The sequence below is a fragment of the Corylus avellana genome, chromosome 2 (genome assembly GCF_965113065.1).
Source record: "Corylus avellana chromosome 2, dhCorAvel1.hap1.2, whole genome shotgun sequence".
Classification (NCBI taxonomy): Eukaryota; Viridiplantae; Streptophyta; class Magnoliopsida; order Fagales; family Betulaceae; genus Corylus; species Corylus avellana.
In genome coordinates, this window is record NC_142491.1 from 46273857 (window position 1) to 46293505 (window position 19649).

General features: G+C 36.8%; 1 protein-coding gene and 1 pseudogene across 1 annotated transcript; one reads left to right on the forward strand and one right to left on the reverse strand.

Annotated features, from left to right (window-relative positions):
* Positions 1-9542: 9542 nt before the first annotated feature.
* Positions 9543-14571, forward strand: LOC148587798 (uncharacterized). Its single transcript, XM_088512831.1, has 4 exons — positions 9543-10727; positions 10917-11036; positions 11916-13876; positions 14511-14571. Exons 1-4 carry the CDS (start codon positions 9543-9545, stop codon positions 14569-14571), a joined length of 3327 nt encoding a protein of 1108 aa, XP_088368957.1.
* A 180-nt stretch (positions 14572-14751) lies between these two features.
* Positions 14752-17675, reverse strand: LOC132164607 (cyclic nucleotide-gated ion channel 1-like; annotated as a pseudogene).
* Between the last annotated feature and the right edge of the window lie 1974 nt (positions 17676-19649).

Consider the following 19649-nt stretch of genomic DNA (forward strand, 5'->3'; position numbering starts at 1 on the left):
AATGCGTAGAACTCCACATCATAGGTGCTATAGTTGAGTCTTGAACCACTCAACTTTTCACTAAAAAATGCCACCGGTCTTCCACCTTGACTTAGAACCGCTCCAATGCCAACCTTGGAAGCGTCACAATGCAACTCAAATGGCAATTCAAAATCCGGAAGGATAAGTAGTGGAGCCGTTGTCAATTTGAGTTTAATTAACTCAAATGCTTTGGTAGCCGCCTCACTCCAAGAGAATTTCCCCGCCTTCATACACTCCGTGATAGGTGCCATGAGGGTGCTAAAATTATGAATGAAACGCTTATAAAAGGACACCAACCCATGGAAACTTCTTACCTCGTGTAATGTTGTAGGAATGGGCCAATCTCGAACGGCCACCACTTTTGCATCGTCCACCGTCAACCCGTCTTTAGACACCACATAGCCAAGGAAAAGCGCAGAATCTGTCATGAATGACCACTTGGCCGGTGATGCGTAGAACTTCTATTTCCGGAGCACTTGAAGTACTTCCCTCACATGTAGGAGGTGTGTCTCTAGTGGGACTGTAAATTAGTATATCATCAAAGTACACTACAACAAACCTCTCTATGAAAGGCCGAAAAGCTTGGTTCATCACCCTCATGAACGTGTTAGGTGCATTAGATAATCCGAACGGCATTACCAACCATTCAAAGAGTCCCTCTCGCGTTTTGAACGCTGTTTTCCACTCATCACTTGGTTGCACCCAAATTTGATGGTACCCACTCCTTAGGTCCAGCTTGGTGAATATCGTTGCCCCACTCAATTGATCTAACAAATCATCCAACCGAGGAATAGGAAACTGATATCTCATGGTGATCTTGTTTATGGCCCTACCATCCATGCACATCCTCCATGAACGATCCTTCTTAGGGGGTGAGTAATGGCGGTACTGCACAAGGACTCAAGCTCTCTCAAATATGTCCTTTGGCTAATAACCCCTCTACTTGTCGCCTCAACTCTTCATGCTCTTTGGGGCTCATGCGGTATTGTGGTCGATTGGGTAGGCTCGATCCCGGCACCAAATCAATTTGGTGTTGTATGTCACGAAGAGGAGGTAGTTCATCGGGTAACTCAACCGGAAATACATCTGCAAATTCTTCGACTAACCCCTTGGCTTCTTCCGGCACCTCTTCTATCTTCTTGCCTTCTTTACCCACTAGCAAGTACCTACAATCCGCTTCTATCATCTCCTTAACGAACTCATGTCTGGCCAACAATGTTCGATCCGTTTCGGTTGAAGGTTTGGGACTTTCACCCGGATCGGGTAGGAGAGTAAGCTTCACATTGTCAACCAAGAAGCTGTATGTGTTCTTCCTTCCATCATGATGTGCATTCCTATCATATTGCCATGGTCTCCCGAGTAATATATGGCACGCATCCATCGCCACCGCGTCACACCACACCTTATCCTTATATCGTTTTCCAATTGAAAAACTCACAAGGCAACATTTAGACACAATTACCTCGTCTTCTTTCTTGAGCCACTCCAAGCGATATGGTGTAGGGTGCTTCTCCGTTGCAAGGCCCAATTTTTGAACCGCTTCCTTAGCCACGACGTTCTCACAGTTGCCCCCATCAATAACAAGTTTGCACCCCTTGCCTCCAACTGTGCAAATGGTGTGGAAAAAGATTATGGCGTTGTCCGTCGTCTCCCTCCACCTTCCGCGGTGTATAACATATCCGTCGCACCATCAATAAAGGAGTGTCATCTCTTGTGGCAAATTCTTCGTCGGCCCCATCGAAATCGTCGAAGTTTGCTGCTTGGTCTTTTCCATCGCCTTACTCATCAAAGGCTTCTCCCGAATCAACGAGTAGGGCCTTTCCATACTTCTCACCCTTGCGACAATCCGCCATCCGGTGGCCCATCTCTACGCAACGAAAACACTTGGGCCCGGTTGTAGCCCCGAGTCGGCTTGGCTGCCCCATGGGTATGGGGTTTTTACTTGGGCCGGTCACTTGGGAAGGGGTCTCCCGAGTTGTGAACAGAACTCTTGACTGGTTGTAGCTTCCACCGCCACTACGTCCCAATGAGTTGAATGACCCACGTGTCGATGCCTTCTCAATTAACAACGCCCATTGTTGAGCCTTCGAAACCTTGGCGGGGTCAAAGAAGTTTAATGTGTCTTGAATTTGTGGCCTCAACCCCCCAATATACCGGGACACTAATTGCTCCTCCGTCTTAGACAAATCAACTCGTGTCAATAATTTGTAGAACTCCTCCGTGTATTCATCTACGGATTTCGAACCTTGACTCCAATTTGTAGCCGTTGATACATGGTTCGTAGGTAATTATGTGCCAAAAAGGCGGGTCGCATCTTGCCCAATATTGCTCCCAATTGTCGAGCTTTCTCTTGCCCTTACGTGCTCTAGCTTGCTTTAATTGCTGCCACCATGCATGAACCCTATCCCGAAATTTGGTTGCGACCAAAGAAACTCGCCGATCTTCCAGTACCTCCTTGAAGTCGAGAATCTCTTCAATTACCGCCACCCAATCCAGAAATTCTTCAGGTTCAAGACCCCCGTGGAATTTTGGAATCTCAAGTTTGAACCCGCTCTCCCACCGATTAGCATGAGCTTGCGCAGGGGGTCGACGGCCTTGCGTTCGGTGCTCCGCAAAAGGGTTTGCAGACCTATTCCCGTCGTCGTCTTCGTCTTCCTCCTCCGGCATGCGTGGAGGGGGTCGACGTAGACGCCAGTCATGGAGGCGTATTCTAATATGCATGCTAAATAATTGCTTATTTTAAAAATTTAAGCTAATAAAAAAAGTTAGTTATTAATTCAATAGTTAAACAGTAATGCAAAAAAATAAAAAATAAAAAATAAAAAAGCAACAGGAACTTTCCAACAAAATAAAATAATTAAGAAATAATATAAGAAAACTAAGTGATATTCACTCAGGTCTTGTACTAACTGCCAAGGGTCCGGCCGCTTGATCAAAAGGGCAGGAAATTAAATGCAAGATTCCCAACATGAGGCGGCTAATGCACGCCTACGCTCTCGTTGGATAGCCAGATATTACACGTGTGGAGAAAATTTAAGAAACGTCACCATGCATGATTTGGAGTATATTCTAAATTTCCACGAGTTTTGGGAGTATATTCTTGAGATTGCTAACCGTACGTACGTTAGAGAAGAAACTTCCACGACACCTGTTCTTGGAGTTCTATGTATAGAAATGACCTTTTTCAGAGTAATTGTAGAAGTTATATATTATTGTATTCTTCTTGTGTCAATCTTAAATTGATATAATTTTTAAAATTATTATTTGATTAAAATTTAATAATAATTAATCAAAAAAGTTGATAATTTTATAAGTCACATCATTTTTTGAGTGATACAACAATAACTTTTAGCATTACTTTATTTTTCACGTGAAAAATAGACTATGTTTCGAGTTCAATAATAATACAATATTGACTACTCACAGCAGTAAATTCTATTACCACAAATGGAGTTAATTTTGTAAATCTACGTGCGGAATGTGTTGTACATGGGAGGAAAGACATTGCCACCCCAACTATATATATATAGTTGTGCTTTGTGCGGTAAACTGACTTGAGATAGTTGCACAATCTTCTTTTTAACCTTCGTTTCTGACTCTATGTTTTTTTTTTTTTTTTTGAAAGGGAATCATTCCAGTCTCATTGAAGAATGATCACGAGCGTAAACGCTCTTACATCACAGAGTAAAAAGCTCTGAGAAAATCACAGCCGAAGTTACAAAGTTACAAGTCATAAATGCTTACATAAAAATCAAAATTCAAAGCCTATCTATGACAACAATATCCGCTAAATTGTCTGTATATTAATTCCAGGCATTTTTGGAGAATGATCTCTAAGCAAGGTTCTTATAAATATGACCTTTATATTTTCAATACTTCGTTTTTAGGAAGTGATTGCAGTTTGATTTTGGTTCAAATATTGGATTTAATCTTCTAAGACTACTCTGCAGCTGCAACTAATTAACAAGAGCAACCGCCGCAATATTTATAGATATTTATTATTCGAGTCTTTCTTTTTTGTTTTTTTCACAGGCATCCTTCAAGTCTTTCTTGGCAACCGATGAAAATTCAAAATCGATCCATTACAAAGTCAAGTCAGCCAGAGAATATAAGGTAGTGCAGAAAGAAAGAAAAAATGAACTTGGCAACTTCCCAGCAAAATAATTAATATGATTTAGGAATATAAGAAAAGTAAGCGATATATGTACAAGACAAGTAGACATTCCCTCCGCTCTCATTGTTCTAGTTAACTGCCAAGGGTCCCCTAGCCTAGCCTTGATCATAAAGATTCACCCATGCAAAACTAAAATATTTAGTTTAAAATTTAAAATTTTTATTTTAGTTACTGTTTTCTCTATATACACGCAAATTAAGATTTATATTTTATTCTCTATTTTATGTATTTATTTATTTCTTTTGTTTTCTTAAAGAAAAAGAGAAAGAAAAAAAAAAAAAAAAAGGAATTAAATATCTTTTGTTGATGTGGTGTGCTATATAGTGAATGAGATACACAAAAAATATTTTGATTATAAACTATTTAACTATATATTCTGTTGGATATGCTCTGGTGACGACTACATCATTCTTGGAGAGACTTAAGATGAACACAAGAGGGACTTCTAGAATCACTCATAACAACTTTCTGTAAAATTTAGTAAGTAATGTTATTTAATAGACTATTATATAATTGCAATACAACTTGATGAAGTGGTAGTCAAGATCAACCCTTAAATTATCACTAATTAATAAAAATAAAAAAAAAACAAAAATAAATGACTAACTATCACATGTCATTTCATTTATATAAATAACAACTGACCATATTACTCAAATTTAATTTGATCATAAAATAAATCATTTCTATTTCAGGTAAAATGGATAAGATCGTAATCATGGGACAACGACTTGTCGAACACGTACATTAGCCGATCAAGGGAAGGGGAATTGGGGAATTACGCAAGTACTCTTCACGAGAAGAAAGAAAGAATGATTTATTTTCATCGGCGCTTAAGAGATTGGTTCAAAATTGGGCTACCTTATTAAAGCCTTAAGCACCAAAATAAGTTACTAAAACAAAATAATAATAATGAAGGATGCTGATTATTCTCATATTTACAATGATAATAATCATATCTATAAGGAATTAATTTTTTTTTTTTCTTTCTGTAAAGACCATATAGATATATAAGTTAGAACATATAGAAGAAGAAGAAGAAGTAGAAGATGCTAACCTCATCCAGTTGTCTTGCGCATGCCGATGCCCACGGGAACTCATAACTCAAGCTTAATCGTAAACGACACAATTAACGTCCTCACCCACACGACCACGAACTACAATTACAACGACAAAAGTATGAGTTTAGATTCCTTAAAAACTGGAAAACAGATTAGACAAAACCCCACTTTCCATATATATATATATGGAAAGTGGGGTTTTGTCTAATATATATATATATATTAATCTTAGTGCAACCTCAGAAAAAGCAAAATTTAAGTGCAATCGATCTCCCAGGTTGTGCACCATATATATGATTTCTTTCAGGGAAGAAAAGTAAGACTCTGCACCATATGAGCTATATGTATATAGCATACTCAATGCAAATACTCAGTTCAAGAAAACATTAATGCTTGGCATCAGATACATATTTCATGGGTATGTAAAAGGGACCCAAAAATAATTGCCCCGTTGTTTAGGAAATGTAATAAGAAAAGATAGTCATCTTAGAGATTATATATAAACAGTGAAATGAACCTGATAAACTCGAGGGGAGCAATGGAGATGGGCAGAAATTGGATTCGTTGTAGCTAGGATTGAAGACTCTGCAGCTGCAAACTGTCGCGGTTATAAATATTTATTCGTTAATTTTTTTATTGTTTTTACGACCATCCGTACGTACGTGGTGTCTTCCATTTTGTGTTTTTTTGTCTGACCGGCATACTTGAAGTCTTTCTTTTTGCTTTTTTGACACGCAGATCCCTCAAGTCTTCTTTGCAACCAATGAAAATTCAATATTGATTCCAAAGTCAAGTCGGCCACCGAATCCGAATGGTAGTACAGAATAAAATGGAACTAGGCAGCTTCCTAGCAAAATCAAACGTCGTTTAAGAACTATATATAACTTCTTGTGCAATTAATTTGTTGATTGACTAAAATGTCGACATTGCAATATATATATATATATATATATAAGTCTGGGTATCGATCAAAACGGTTTGGTTTTGGTTCTTATCGGTTATTAACCAATATCGAACCAATAAGAATTTTAATCGAAATTATCGGTTATAATGGTACACGGTTAAACGGTTCGGTTAAACCGATTAACCGATTTAACCGTGGGATTTATATTGATTTATTTTGTTGGGCCAAAAATAAGTTTTTTTGACTTTTGAGAGCCCAAATATTTTTTGTTGGGCTAACATAACTTATTAAAAATGAGTTGTTTCAGGGCCCAATTACTTTTTGTTGGGACCCAAATATTTGTTTTTGGGGCTAAAAATTGAGGTTTTTTTATATTGATCCACCACAACTTTTTTTTTTTTTTTTTTTTAATATTATAAAATACATTTTTCCAAAGCAAATGGTTTAATTAACATAATGAATGCTAATTAGACTAACAAAACTAGTTAATGAAAAATGCTTTCACCAAGGACAAAGAAATCTCATCTAATGCCATCACTAAAAAAAAAAATCAAACCTACCCAAGCCCAAATTAAGATAAGATTACATAGGTATATATATAATCCCAAAAATATTTAAGTAAAAAGTAAAATAAATAAATGAAAAGATAAAAGGTAAACCCAACGTTCACCTTACTTTAAGAATAAATAGCAGCTCCTCTCTTCGTATCATGACAATGATTTATAAGTAAATAGAATCATTGTAGCTTTGTCTAAATACCATTTGTCCTGCCTTAAGTTCCATGCATGTTCAAATATATATAATATCGTTAAGCTTACATGATAATCATACTAATAATAAAATAATCAAAGAAATTGATACGTCCAACTCCTAGTTAAATGTGCACACATTCCTTCTAGACTGAAATCCATTAACCTTGACAATCCGTACTAGCTACTTCACCGCTGAATATATATATATATATATATATAGCTTTTCTTCCCCACCCTTTTTTCTTTTTTTTTTTCCCTTTTTTTCTATGGTCCAAAACAATATTTTATACTTCTTAATTAAGAGGAAAACTGCACACAAGTCAGCATTAGACCGGTAGATCATGAATATTACCCACCTAGAAACATCTAAGAAGTTTTCTCCTCGCAAGCACAGCTCAAGAAAATTATAAATTATGTCTATATATAGAATTTTTAATTAATTTCAAATAAATCCATATGAGTAACACTACTTGTGTTGACCAGGGCATAAGAGGAATGATGATCATCACTTGACGTCATGGACATCATGAAACCAAGGCAGCACACATGGACATAAGGGGCACACATGAAATAGGGTAAAACCAATGTAAAGGGAAGCTTTTTACTAAGCAAATATATTTTTTTTGAAGATAAAATTACTTTCTTTTTTTAAAAAGAGAAAAATACTGTAGAGGTTCCAGGAGTTTAACCTTTTACCAAATTCATCATTTAGGTTTGAAACTTATCAAATCCATCACTCTTTTAAACGATAATGCTTCGTTATCAAATTCTATTCTCCGTGACACGTAGGTGGATGACCATGTCGCGGTTATAAATTTATTCATTAATTTTTTATTTTTTTTACGACCATCCGTACGTACGTGGTGTCTTCCTTTCTTTTTGTTTTTTGTCGGACCGGCATCCTTCAAGTCTTTCTTTTTGCTTTTTTACTTTGGAACTAGGCAGAATAAAATGGAACTAGGCAGCTTCCTAGCAAAATCAAACGTTTAAGAACTATATATAACTTCTTGTGCAATTAATTTGTTATTTGACTAAAATTTCGACATTGCAACATATATCATGGGGGGTTAAGTAAAAAGTAAAATAAATAAATGAAAAGATAAAAAGTTAACCCAACGTTCACCTTATTTTAAGAATAAATATCAACTCCTCTTGCTATCATGACAATGATTTACAAGTAAATGGAATATATCATTGTAGCTTTGTCTAGATCCCATTTGTCGTGCCTTAAGTTCCATATATATATATATATGTATGTATGTGTGTGCGCGCTCATTCCTTCTAGACTGAAATCCATTAATCTTGACAATCCGTACTACTTCACCGCTCATGAATAGCTTTTCTTCCCAACTTCTTTTCTTTTTTTTTTTTTTTTTTCCTTTTTTTCTTGGTCCAAAACAATATTTAATTTTATACTTCTTAAGAGCGAGGAATACCGCAGACAAGTCAGCATTAGACCGGTAGATCATGAATATTACCCACCTAGAAACATCTAAGAAGTTTTCTCCTCGCACGCACAGCTCAAGAAAATTATAAATTATGTCTATATATAGAATTTTTAATTAATTTCAAATAAATCCATATGTGTAACAGTACTTGTGTTGACTAGGGCATAAGAGGAATGATGATCATCGATTACTTGACGTCATCTTCACCTTCCTCCTCCGATCCCAGGGAAAGATAAAAAAATCATCATATATTAAAATGTACAGATGTTCAGGCCATAGGCAACGTCATGAAACCAAGGCAGCACACATGGACATAAGGGGCACACATGAAATAGAGTAAAACCAATGTAAAGGGAAGCTTTTTACTAAGCAAATATATTTTTTTGAAGATAAAATTACTTTCTTTTTTTTTTTAAGAGAAAAATACTGTAGAGGTTCCAGGAGTTTAACCTTTTACAAATTCATCATTCAGGTTTAATTTGAAACTTATCAAATCCATCACTCTTTTAAAGTATATATAATGCTTCGTTATCAAATTCTTTTCTCCGTACTCCTTACGTTAGGTTTTTTAGTGACCATGTCATATCTAATAAAATTATAACACATATATATATATCATTGAATCTGTTAAGGAACCAATAGAGTCTGTTTTATAGTTGTTCTTATCTTTTAGTATTATCCTTATAGTTGTTCTTATCTCTTCTCTTTAGTGTTCTAGTTGTATTTGTTTTACTTATTTGTATTGAATTAGGTCTCCTAGTTTGTATCAAGTTTGGGTTTGTCAAACTTGATTACAATTGTAACTCTTTGCCTATATATACAATGAGAACGAAGCTGAGACTTCATTCCGCCAAAAGCAATTTTCTTTGCTTTCTTTCATGGTATCAGAGCCTTACGGTTCATACCCCTCTCAATAAGATCCTTGACCCTCTCAAATTTTTGGGCCTTCTTCAACGGAATCAGCTTCTTCTCCAGGCAAATTCGCAGCTCTTCTTGCTGCCCTCAGATCACCTTTTCTCTTGCCGCACCTGCTGTACTGCACCAACATTGCCGCACTGCACCAGATTGCCGCACCTACTTTCTTTCTTCTTGCTGCACCAAATTACAGCCTCATTGCTGTTCTTCTCCTTGCCGCACTAGACCATAGCCGCATCTCCTTGCCGTGTCCTTGATACTGCACTCATGACGCAATCCAGCGACGCTGCTCTATCCTTCACAATGCCAAACATTGCGCATCTCTGTCAATCCAAGCTCGATGACAGCAACTATCTCGGATGGGTATTTCAATTTAAGCCCATCCTCAAAACTAACGGCTTGATGGGCATTGTTGATGGCTCTGAGCCATGCCCACCAAAGCTTATTCCATCTTCTCCGGACAAAACTACTCCTGATGTCCCAAATCCAGAATATATTCTCTGGGAAAAGAAAGACCAATGTATTCTCAGTTGGTTCATTGCAACCTTAACTGCTCCACTTGTGCCTACTATTTATGGGTGTAAAACCTCCAATCAAGTATGGAAAACCCTTGCCACTCGTTATGCTTCTCCATCAAGGTCTCACGTCACTCAATTGAGACGCCAACTTCAGACTCTCAGACAAGGTAATAATCCATGTGTTACCTTTATTCGAAGTGCAAAATCCTTGGCTGACCAGCTAGCTATCGCCGGCAGCCCCATCACCGATGATGACCTTGTATCCTACATCATTGGTGGATTAAGCTCCAACTACAATTCTTTTGTCATGACCTACTCCATGATAACAAAGAATACCACTATGTCTCTTGAAGAATTTCAGTCTGAATTACTTGGACACGAGCAACTCATTGAACATCAGGCTGCCATTGATGAACCACAATCCTTTGCCATGACTGCTCAGAAGCCAGGTTACAAACAAAGATTCAACAACCAAAGGAAACATTTCTCCAATTACAGAAATTCCTATCCCTCAAAGAAGACTTTCAACGGATCTCCTGGTATACTCCCAACCCCTGCTTTCTCCCAAGGAAAAACTATTACTGGAAGCACTAGCAACTACACTCCAAGAAGCAATTCTCCCAACAACTACACTCCAAGGAGAAATAACTACACTACAAGGAGAAATTCTCAACCTGGCATCCTCTCATCCAACAAACCTCTTTGTCAGATATGTGGCCGCTCCAATCATCAAGCATTGGACTGCTTTCATCGCATGGATTATTCATTCCAAGGACGACATCCACCATCTGAACTTGCTGCAATGGTTTCCCAATCCAACGATCTACAAGATGAAGATGAATGGCTTGCTGACAGTGGAGCCAATACTCACATCACTAATGACTTGGAAAATCTAACTCTGCAGCAACCATATCAGGGTAATGAGACAGTAGCAGTAGGTAATGGTAATGGACTTGGTATCTCCCACACTGGCTCTTCCTCTTTTCTTCGCTCAAATCAACTCCTACATCTTAAAAATATCTTACATTGTCCTGATGCTACAACAAATTTACTTTCAATAAATAAATTTTGTCGTGACAATAATTGCCATTTTAAACTAACTGATACCTATTTCTTGATTAAGGACAACCTCACAGGGAAGATCCTCCTACAAGGGGCAAGTGAAGATGGTCTCTACCCATTAAGGCTACAACACTTCACCAAAAATAAAGTCAGAGCATTTACTGCGCAAATTGGGATCAGGGTGTCTTCTTCAGTTTGGCACAACCGCTTAGGGCATCCAAGTCATCAAATCTTGCAGCATCTGCTTCACAACTACTACCTTCCTGTGTCTTCAGTTAAGTCGAGTCAATCTATTTGTGTTTCATGTCAATTAGGAAAGAGCAAAAAATTACCCTTTATTGAGTCAAGTCGTATTACCACTGCTCCATTGGAGCTTATTCATAGTGATGTATGGATTTCTCCTTTATCTTCAATCAATGGAAGCAAATGTTATGTTATCTTTATTGATGATTTCTCTAGATACACCTGGCTATTTCCTCTAAAACTCAAATCAGATGTTTTTGAAACCTTTGTTAAATTCAAGTGCTTGATAGAAAATTTATTTTCCCTTAAAATTAAACAACTTCAAACAGATGGGGGTGGTGAATACACCTCTCATAACTTTACTAAATTTCTGTCAACACATGGTGTTCTTCATCGAGTCACATGTCCACATACATCTCAACAAAATTGAGTTTCAGAAAGAAAACATAGGCATATCATTGAATCTGGTCTTAGTCTCCTAGCTCAATCCCACCTTTCTTCTAAATACTGGGTTGAAGCTGTCAGTACTGCCGTGTATCTCATCAATAGATTGCCTACCCCTACTCTCCAAAATTCAAGTCCTTTCACCAAACTATACAATAAGGAGCCAGACTACACCTTTTTAAAAACTTTTGGTTGTGCTTGTTATCCTCTCTTAAGACCCTATGCCAAACACAAATTGGAATTCAGAAGCAAACAATGTATCTTCCTTGGATATTGTACCCACCAAAAGGGTTACAAGTGCCTTGATCCCATCTCCAATCGTGCATATGTCTCTAGACATGTTATTTTTGATGAATTGGTGTTCCCTGCACAGAATAGAGCAGCATCTTCATCCCCTAACGGATCAGATCCTTCCCCTACAGGTATTGTTCTTGATCATTCTCATTTTTACTCTATGAATAATTCTGACTCTAATACTGTTCAGACCTCACCCCCAATCACCTTGCCTTCCTCAGCACAAGTACCTATTCTAAACACTCCCCTGACTACCCCTACTGCCGAATTACTACCACCTACCCCTGATCCTATCCCCCACCTAGATCAATCCTTACTTCAGCTTTTGCCTGCACCTACTGAACCAGCCTCTCCTCATATTGTCACAAGATCTATGACTGGAAACTCCAAACCTAAGTCTTTTCCAAACTATCAGCTATTCCTATCCTTAAAATCAACCAAGCATCCACTAAAATCCTTTCATGCTACACCCTTGCCTTCTATCCCTACCACATTTGCTCAGGCTGTTTCTAACCCTAAATGGTTTGCTGCAATGGAAAGTGAACTTCAAGCTTTAGTTGACAATGGTACTTGGTCTCTCTGCCCTAGACCTTCACATCGAAACATCATCAAGAATAAGTGGGTTTTTCGGCTAAAGGAAAAATCAGATGGCACTATTGAAAGATACAAGGCAAGACTAGTGGCCAAGGGTTTCCAACAAAGAGATGGTATTGACTACACTGAAACCTTCAGTCCAGTTATAAAACCAGCCACTATACGGATCCTTCTATCCTTAGCAATCCACTACAATTGGCCCCTCAAGCAATTGGATGTCTCTAATGCCTTCCTTCATGGTTACTTGAATGAAGAAGTCCTCATGGAGCAGCCTACTGGTTTTGTTGATGCAGCTTTTCCAGATCATGTTTGTAAGCTCAAAAAGGCCCTCTATGGTCTAAAGCAAGCCCCACGAGCTTGGTTTCATAGATTGTCACAAGCTCTTCTCCATCTTGGTTTTGTTGGATCCTTAGTAGATACCTCTCTTTTTATGCTTCATCAAGGCTCTGTTCATATTTACATACTGATATATGTTGATGATATCATAGTAACAGGTACAGATTCATCTATCATGGAGACTCTCATCCACGGCCTTCAAATGGAATTTAAGTTGAAAGATCTTGGTTGCCTTTCATACTTCCTAGGCATCCATGTCCTTCGTGACAAAACTGGCTTGCATCTAAATCAAGGTAAATACATTATTGATTTACTTGATCGCGTGCAAATGCTTGGAGCAAAGCCCTATGCCGCACCCTGCACTTCAGGCAAGAAGCTCACCAAGCTTGATGGTGATACTCTACCAGATCCCACAACCTATCGTCATATCATTGGAGCTCTACAATACTGCACACTCACAAGACCTGACATAGCCTACACTGTCAATCAATTGTGTCAATTTCTCCATTGTCCAACTACAGAACATATGAAGGCTGCTAAAAGAGTTCTAAGGTATCTCAAAGGCACACCAGATCATGGCCTTCACTTCACTTCAGGTCCTCTTCAACTTCAGGCATACTGTGACTCTGACTGGGCAGGGGATCCTCTTGATCGCAGATCCACTACAGGGTATTGTGTTTTCTTCGGCTCCAACTTAGTATCTTGGCATGCCAAGAAGCAGCCTGTTGTCTCGAGATCTAGTACCGAGGCTGAATATCGTGCAATGGCCATTACAGCTGCTGAACTCTCATGGCTTCGAATGCTACTCAAAGAATTGCAAGTTTCTCTCCATGATCCTCCTGTACTCTGGTGTGATAACATAGGAGCTATTGCTTTAGCTTCTAATCCCATCTACCATGCTCGTACCAAGCATATAGAAGTTGACTACCACTTCATCCGTGAGAAAATTCTTCACAAAGATCTTTGTGCTAGCTACATCCCAACTCAAGATCAATGTGCTGATATCTTTACAAAGGGCCTTACCTCCTCTCGATTTCTTTTCCTCAGAGACAAACTCATGGTTACTCCCCCTCCCATTCGTTTGAGGGGGGCTGTTAAGGAACCAATAGAGTCTGTTTTATAGTTGTTCTTATCTTTTAGTATTATCCTTATAGTTGTTCTTATCTCTTCTCTTTAGTGTTCTAGTTGTATTTGTTTTACTTATTTGTATTGAATTAGGTCTCCTAGTTTGTATCAAGTTTGGGTTTGTCAAACTTGATTACAATTGTAACTCTTTGCCTATATATACAATGAGAACGAAGCTGAGACTTCATTCCGCCAAAAGCAATTTTCTTTGCTTTCTTTCAGAATCAACAGTACTCATTATTATATAACTTCACCACATCATTTAAAATTAAAAATATACCGTATATATAGAAACAAAAAATAAAATAAAAAAGTTAAGGAAAAAAAAAATGAAAAGGAAAGGAGAAAAAATAAATGGTTGGGAATGGCTTGCAAGAATGTAATTTGACTATCCACTTGGAAGTGGTTTGGCCACCTCCAACTCGGCCTTTAGAAATGGTTAAACTTAAGAGTAGCTCGTCCACAGTAATTCCGACATGCTTAAACACAAGTTTATATATTGTCATGTCGTTTGAAATTTTAAATGACGTGATACTATTTATATATACCATTAACGTAAGAAAACAAAATCCCATTACAATTTGTTCATTCTCACCGAACAAATCATGGGCAAGATCAGAGGCTTCACGCTCGGAAAATGTCTAATTGGGTCTTCAAGTGAATCTTCCAAAACACCCTGACCCTACCCGTATACAATCGGCTAAACCCGTTATCACCACCATCGAGCAAACCCAAACCCATCCCAACATGGGCCTACGTTCAGCAAATAATCTATTAATTTTTGTACACAACTTAATGCAAAGGCCTCTAAAACAAACTATTGCTTTTCATTTTTCAACACCAAGAGCATGAGAATTGAACTAGCTTTTGTTCCCCTTGGGCAACAAGGCAGACGACAATTCAATTTTCATCTTCCCTGCAACCAACCGGAGAGACGACTTTTCATTATTCCTTTCATTAATTCGCCGGAAAGCTGCTCCAGTTAATGCTTGTACAGAAGAAGCTGCTTCAGTACGTCGGGAAACTATAGTCCTCAAGTCGTTGGCCATTAGAGCAAAGGCTTCAACTTTTGTGTGCGTTTTCGCAGTTTTGAGAGAGATTGGGAGGTCGGATAGGTTGGGTAATGCAGCAGAGCATTCCAACCCCCAATCTAGAAGTTCTTCTCCATAGAAACTACCTTTCTCAATACACTTGGCGCTTCTCTTAGCATTAATACTGGTGGTGAAGTTCCATATGATGCCTTGCGTTATGAAGAGCATCGCATCAAGTGGTTCTCCCTCCCTCACAATGTAGTTGTGCTAGTTGTAGTGCATTGGCTTCAGATACTCGCAAATCAACTGTAAAAGTTGTTCACCTTTTCCTTGAAGCTATGGCACCTAGCAAATAAGCAATCGAGAAGAATAATGAGAATATTTGTATTTAACACTATCACAATCCAATCAAATTATCAAAAAGGAAGGGAAGGGAACTCACTTGCTTTAGCATGGGTAAGCAGATATAGCGCTTAATCTTCCTTCCAAGTTCAATGGGAAGATGAGATAGTAGATTTTGCACGTCAACATCTTTCTTTTCTTCCAGCATGTATTGAACGATGGGCATGATCTCCTCTTTTATAGTACTAGGGAGCTGGTTTCTAAATATCCATAGCTCTATTTCTCGTTCTTTAACTCTCATGTTTTTTATAATTTCTTCTGAAATTTTAGTTGCCAACTATATATATGTCTGATACATGACAAGTTTAGATCATCAAATTCTATTGATAAATTACTGCTCATCTTTAAATCTTTGATTGATAGGAAATGATAAATTTAGTCATTAATTAGTCAATATTCTAATAACAAATGCATGTTGAGTAGTCCTTCTACATGCGTGTATAAAGAAATCATCAATAACACTCATACACATAATTATATAATCAAGCACCCTAAAGATTAAAAAGATGTTGAGCACCAACTTGCAAATTCCCAATAAAATGCAGAAACAATAGTAAGCCAAAGATTGAAATACGAACTGCAAAGCAGTTTTCCCAAAAATATGTACTTGTTTGAAGGTTTTGACCAAAAGAACTGCAAATATTGAAGTAACTATCATGTATGAGATAGCAATATATATATATATATATATATATATATATATATATATATATATATATATATCTCAAAATAATGTACTTTTCTTTTGGATGAATGGTAATTAATTAAAACAAAAGTGGAAATTCACATCTCATATTGTCGTAAAAAGAGTTTAACATGTGCAAACCTCAAATTTTGTAGGCCCTACCAGAAACAGTGTGAGAGCTTTCGCGGAAAATCTGTGGACTCTAACGTATGAGATTAAAGGGCTTCAAAAAATATTTCAAAATCAAAGAGCGTTGTGTTTGCTGTCTGTACAGGACAATAATCATCTAAAAATGCACGATCGCTTGAAGGTTGATTGTAGCTAAAAGAACTTGGGGTACATCCAACATGCTTTTCACAGGCTTTGTGCCAACAAGCCGTCTCTCGTTGGACAGAAAATAAGTACCAAAAAGCACCCAGTACCTAATTAAAGAACCAACAATTCTCTTAAAGATGAGTCAATTCTGCATATATTCAACAAAAAAAACTACAAAAGAAGGAGACAATCTTATAGATATAACAATTTAAAGGTTACTCAAAACTGTCTCATCAGCACCATGTGATCGATTGTCAAATAAAAATATAGTATCAAACATTTCTAAATAAAACACTGGTCCTAGCTAGATACTTTCATTCACGTGTCAAGCTTAGACTGGAAATGGTAGTACTATATAATTAATCACACATGGATATAATTAAAGTAGCTAGGTGCGCAATGCATGCTTATGATTTACCAAGGTCGATTCATTTTATACAGAAATCTAAGGAAACCTTTGATAAACATACGACACTTATTGAAAGAAAACAAAAAATGAAATAAGCAATAAATGACGTAAAATGAACATGATATTGATAATGAAACTTACATGGCTAGCAAGAATATAGAGAAAGAAATTAAATGCAGCTTTAATCCAAACAAGTCTAGCAAGTTTGCTGGCAGACTTGGTAAGATTTATCCATGATATGTAGATTCGGAGAATTCTTGGTACATATTGGCAGAAAACAACAGCATTCAGGAACTTCCTTTCGTCCAAAAATCTTGAACCTCTCACTTTTGAAAAAATAATTGGAAATAAAACCTGCACAAATTAAAACAGACCGTAAGATACATCCAGCTTATATGCAATATTCCCCCGAGCCATGGCTATATATGTGTAGGGAATTTTAATGAGATAGTGCTCCTTAATTACCTGTGAGAGGGGAAGAATAGCGAGAACATCAATTACGAAGTACCAGGAGAAGACGTAGCAGTTTGCTATTTGCTGAGGATCTCTAACTATTATAATTCGTCCAAGCTTACGAGAGTCCTTGTCGATGTAAGGACAAATAAATTGTAAGATTATATTCAAAACATAAATGAAGTCTGTGACAAATCTCAAAGTAATGGCTACGATCTTCAATCTTTTGTCTAACCAAACGCACTTGGCATCTCCATTGATGACAGGAAGGTAAAAGAACAAAGGGTCTACTGATACTGCAATCACACATGACACTGCAACCATTATATTCCACCACTGAAGCAGCTGCCCCTCTGGGTCAAGAATTGTCTTTTTGGTTGTTCTCTTTTGTCCGGAATCATCTCCATCAATTTTGGAAACTTGCCCCTCAATATCCTGATTCCTGAACACAACATATATAGCAAGCAAATTAAGAATCAGGTTAATCATATATTCTCATATGGAACTTGTTCTTCCATCCTTCAATTGATCTAGTTGTTTAGAAGTTTTCTGCTGCTTTCAGTTATTTTTCATATTTTCAATGTATATGTTAGTAGTTGAACCAAGGTATTTTTCTAACTGTTCGGTTTTAATTCCAAGTATTTCATAAGAAAGAGAGAGTGAGTAAAATTAAATTTGGACCAGCCATTGAAAAAGTACAACCAAATACAACCCATATGCTATAGTTTTTTCATTATATATACCTTATAAGTTATAAGCCAAACCCTTTTTTAGCAGTATATATAGTGCAATAAAAAAAGAGTGCTACTTTGGATATAGCATTGACTACAAGTCCTATTGCAACTTAAATGTAATATTTATCATGTTAATTATTAATTAAATAATTAAATTTATTTCTCAAATTTTATTATTTAATTTTGAGATTAGAGTAACAACTACAGAGGAGAGGACCAGCATTTTCCAAATTACAAGTTAACCTAAAATGTTTACGTAGTCAAAGAAAAATTTTGCCCTCTCCTTAAAAAAAAAATAAAATAAAATAAAAACTCTCTTCTCCCCTCTCTTTCTCTAACTCCCTCCAGCTCTCCTCTCCCCTAATTTGGGCTCTGATTTCCCCTAATTTTTTTAGTTGTGTAGCCGGCCGGCCACCAAATCTTTGGCCCCAAAATTAAAAAATCGTCACCTCAAAGTCCACGCATTGCCAGCCCGGGCCCATATCCACGAGCATCACACCTCCCAACCATCGACGGCCACCAAAGATAGAGAAACTTCGGATCTCTAAAAATAAAAAAAATAAAAAAAGAAAGAAAGAAAAACTGCGAATACTCCACAGGTCTCTGACCTGAGCTATAGAACCAGTTCTTGCGAAATCAATAAATCCTTAACTATCGGATCAACACTTCGATTTTCTTTTATTTCAGCATTTCTAGAAGATCTTCCGGTTCATATTCTCTTCTAAAAAAAAAAAAAATCAGTGCAGAAGCAAAAACATTTTACTGTGAAACTGCTTTTATATGTTATTCTCTATTTTTTTTTTTTTTTTAGTTTTTTCTATTGTTTTCTTAAAGAAAAAGCAAAAAACAAAAAGAACTAGCTAATATCTTATTGATGTCGTGTGCTATATTTTGATTATGAAGTATTTAACTATTCTGTAAATTTTTGTTGGATAGACTCTGGCGACGACTTCACAACTTAATTCCTTCTCATTATATAACTCCTACAAGATTCGTGCCACGTGACAAGAAACGTCATCATCCAAAAACACTCTTGAAAATGCATGATGTACATAAATTAGCCAAATATATATATATATATATCTGTTGACTCGGCTCCTGCTGATGTGGCAAGAAACGTCATCATCCAAAAAAATCTTGAAAAGGTCTTACCAAAAAACCTTTTGAAAAGGCATGACGTACATAAATTAGCCAAATATATATTTGTTGACTCGGCTGCCGCTGACATCACTCCAATGATCTTTTCCTTAGCTTGTTTTGCACGCCGGAGTGGTGCCCCATTGGTCCATCCGACCAGGCAAGAATATTATGCTCATAGATAAAACCTTGAAATTGCAATATATATCTTAGTAGTTAACTAAAAAGTAAAATAAAAAATGAAAAGATTAAAACTAAAGGAAAAATTTGATTTACTTAATTTATAATTAGCTCCTTATAGTATTAAAATAAATTCAAAGATTTCTAAGGTATACTAAATAAACAATTTAATTTTTACATTCAAATTTCGTCCACTAATTTAACAAATTTAATTTGTTAGTGTTAAACTTACTTAAATAGGACATGTGTCACAATTTTATTCGCTTTAATATATCACGTTCTCAAAATCTGTTAAATAAGTATAGGAAATTTGGTTGAAGAAACTAAATTATTTTTTTAACATACCTTAGAAACCTTTAAATTTATTTTGATATTACATTGAGTTAATTACAAATCAAATAAATTGATTTTA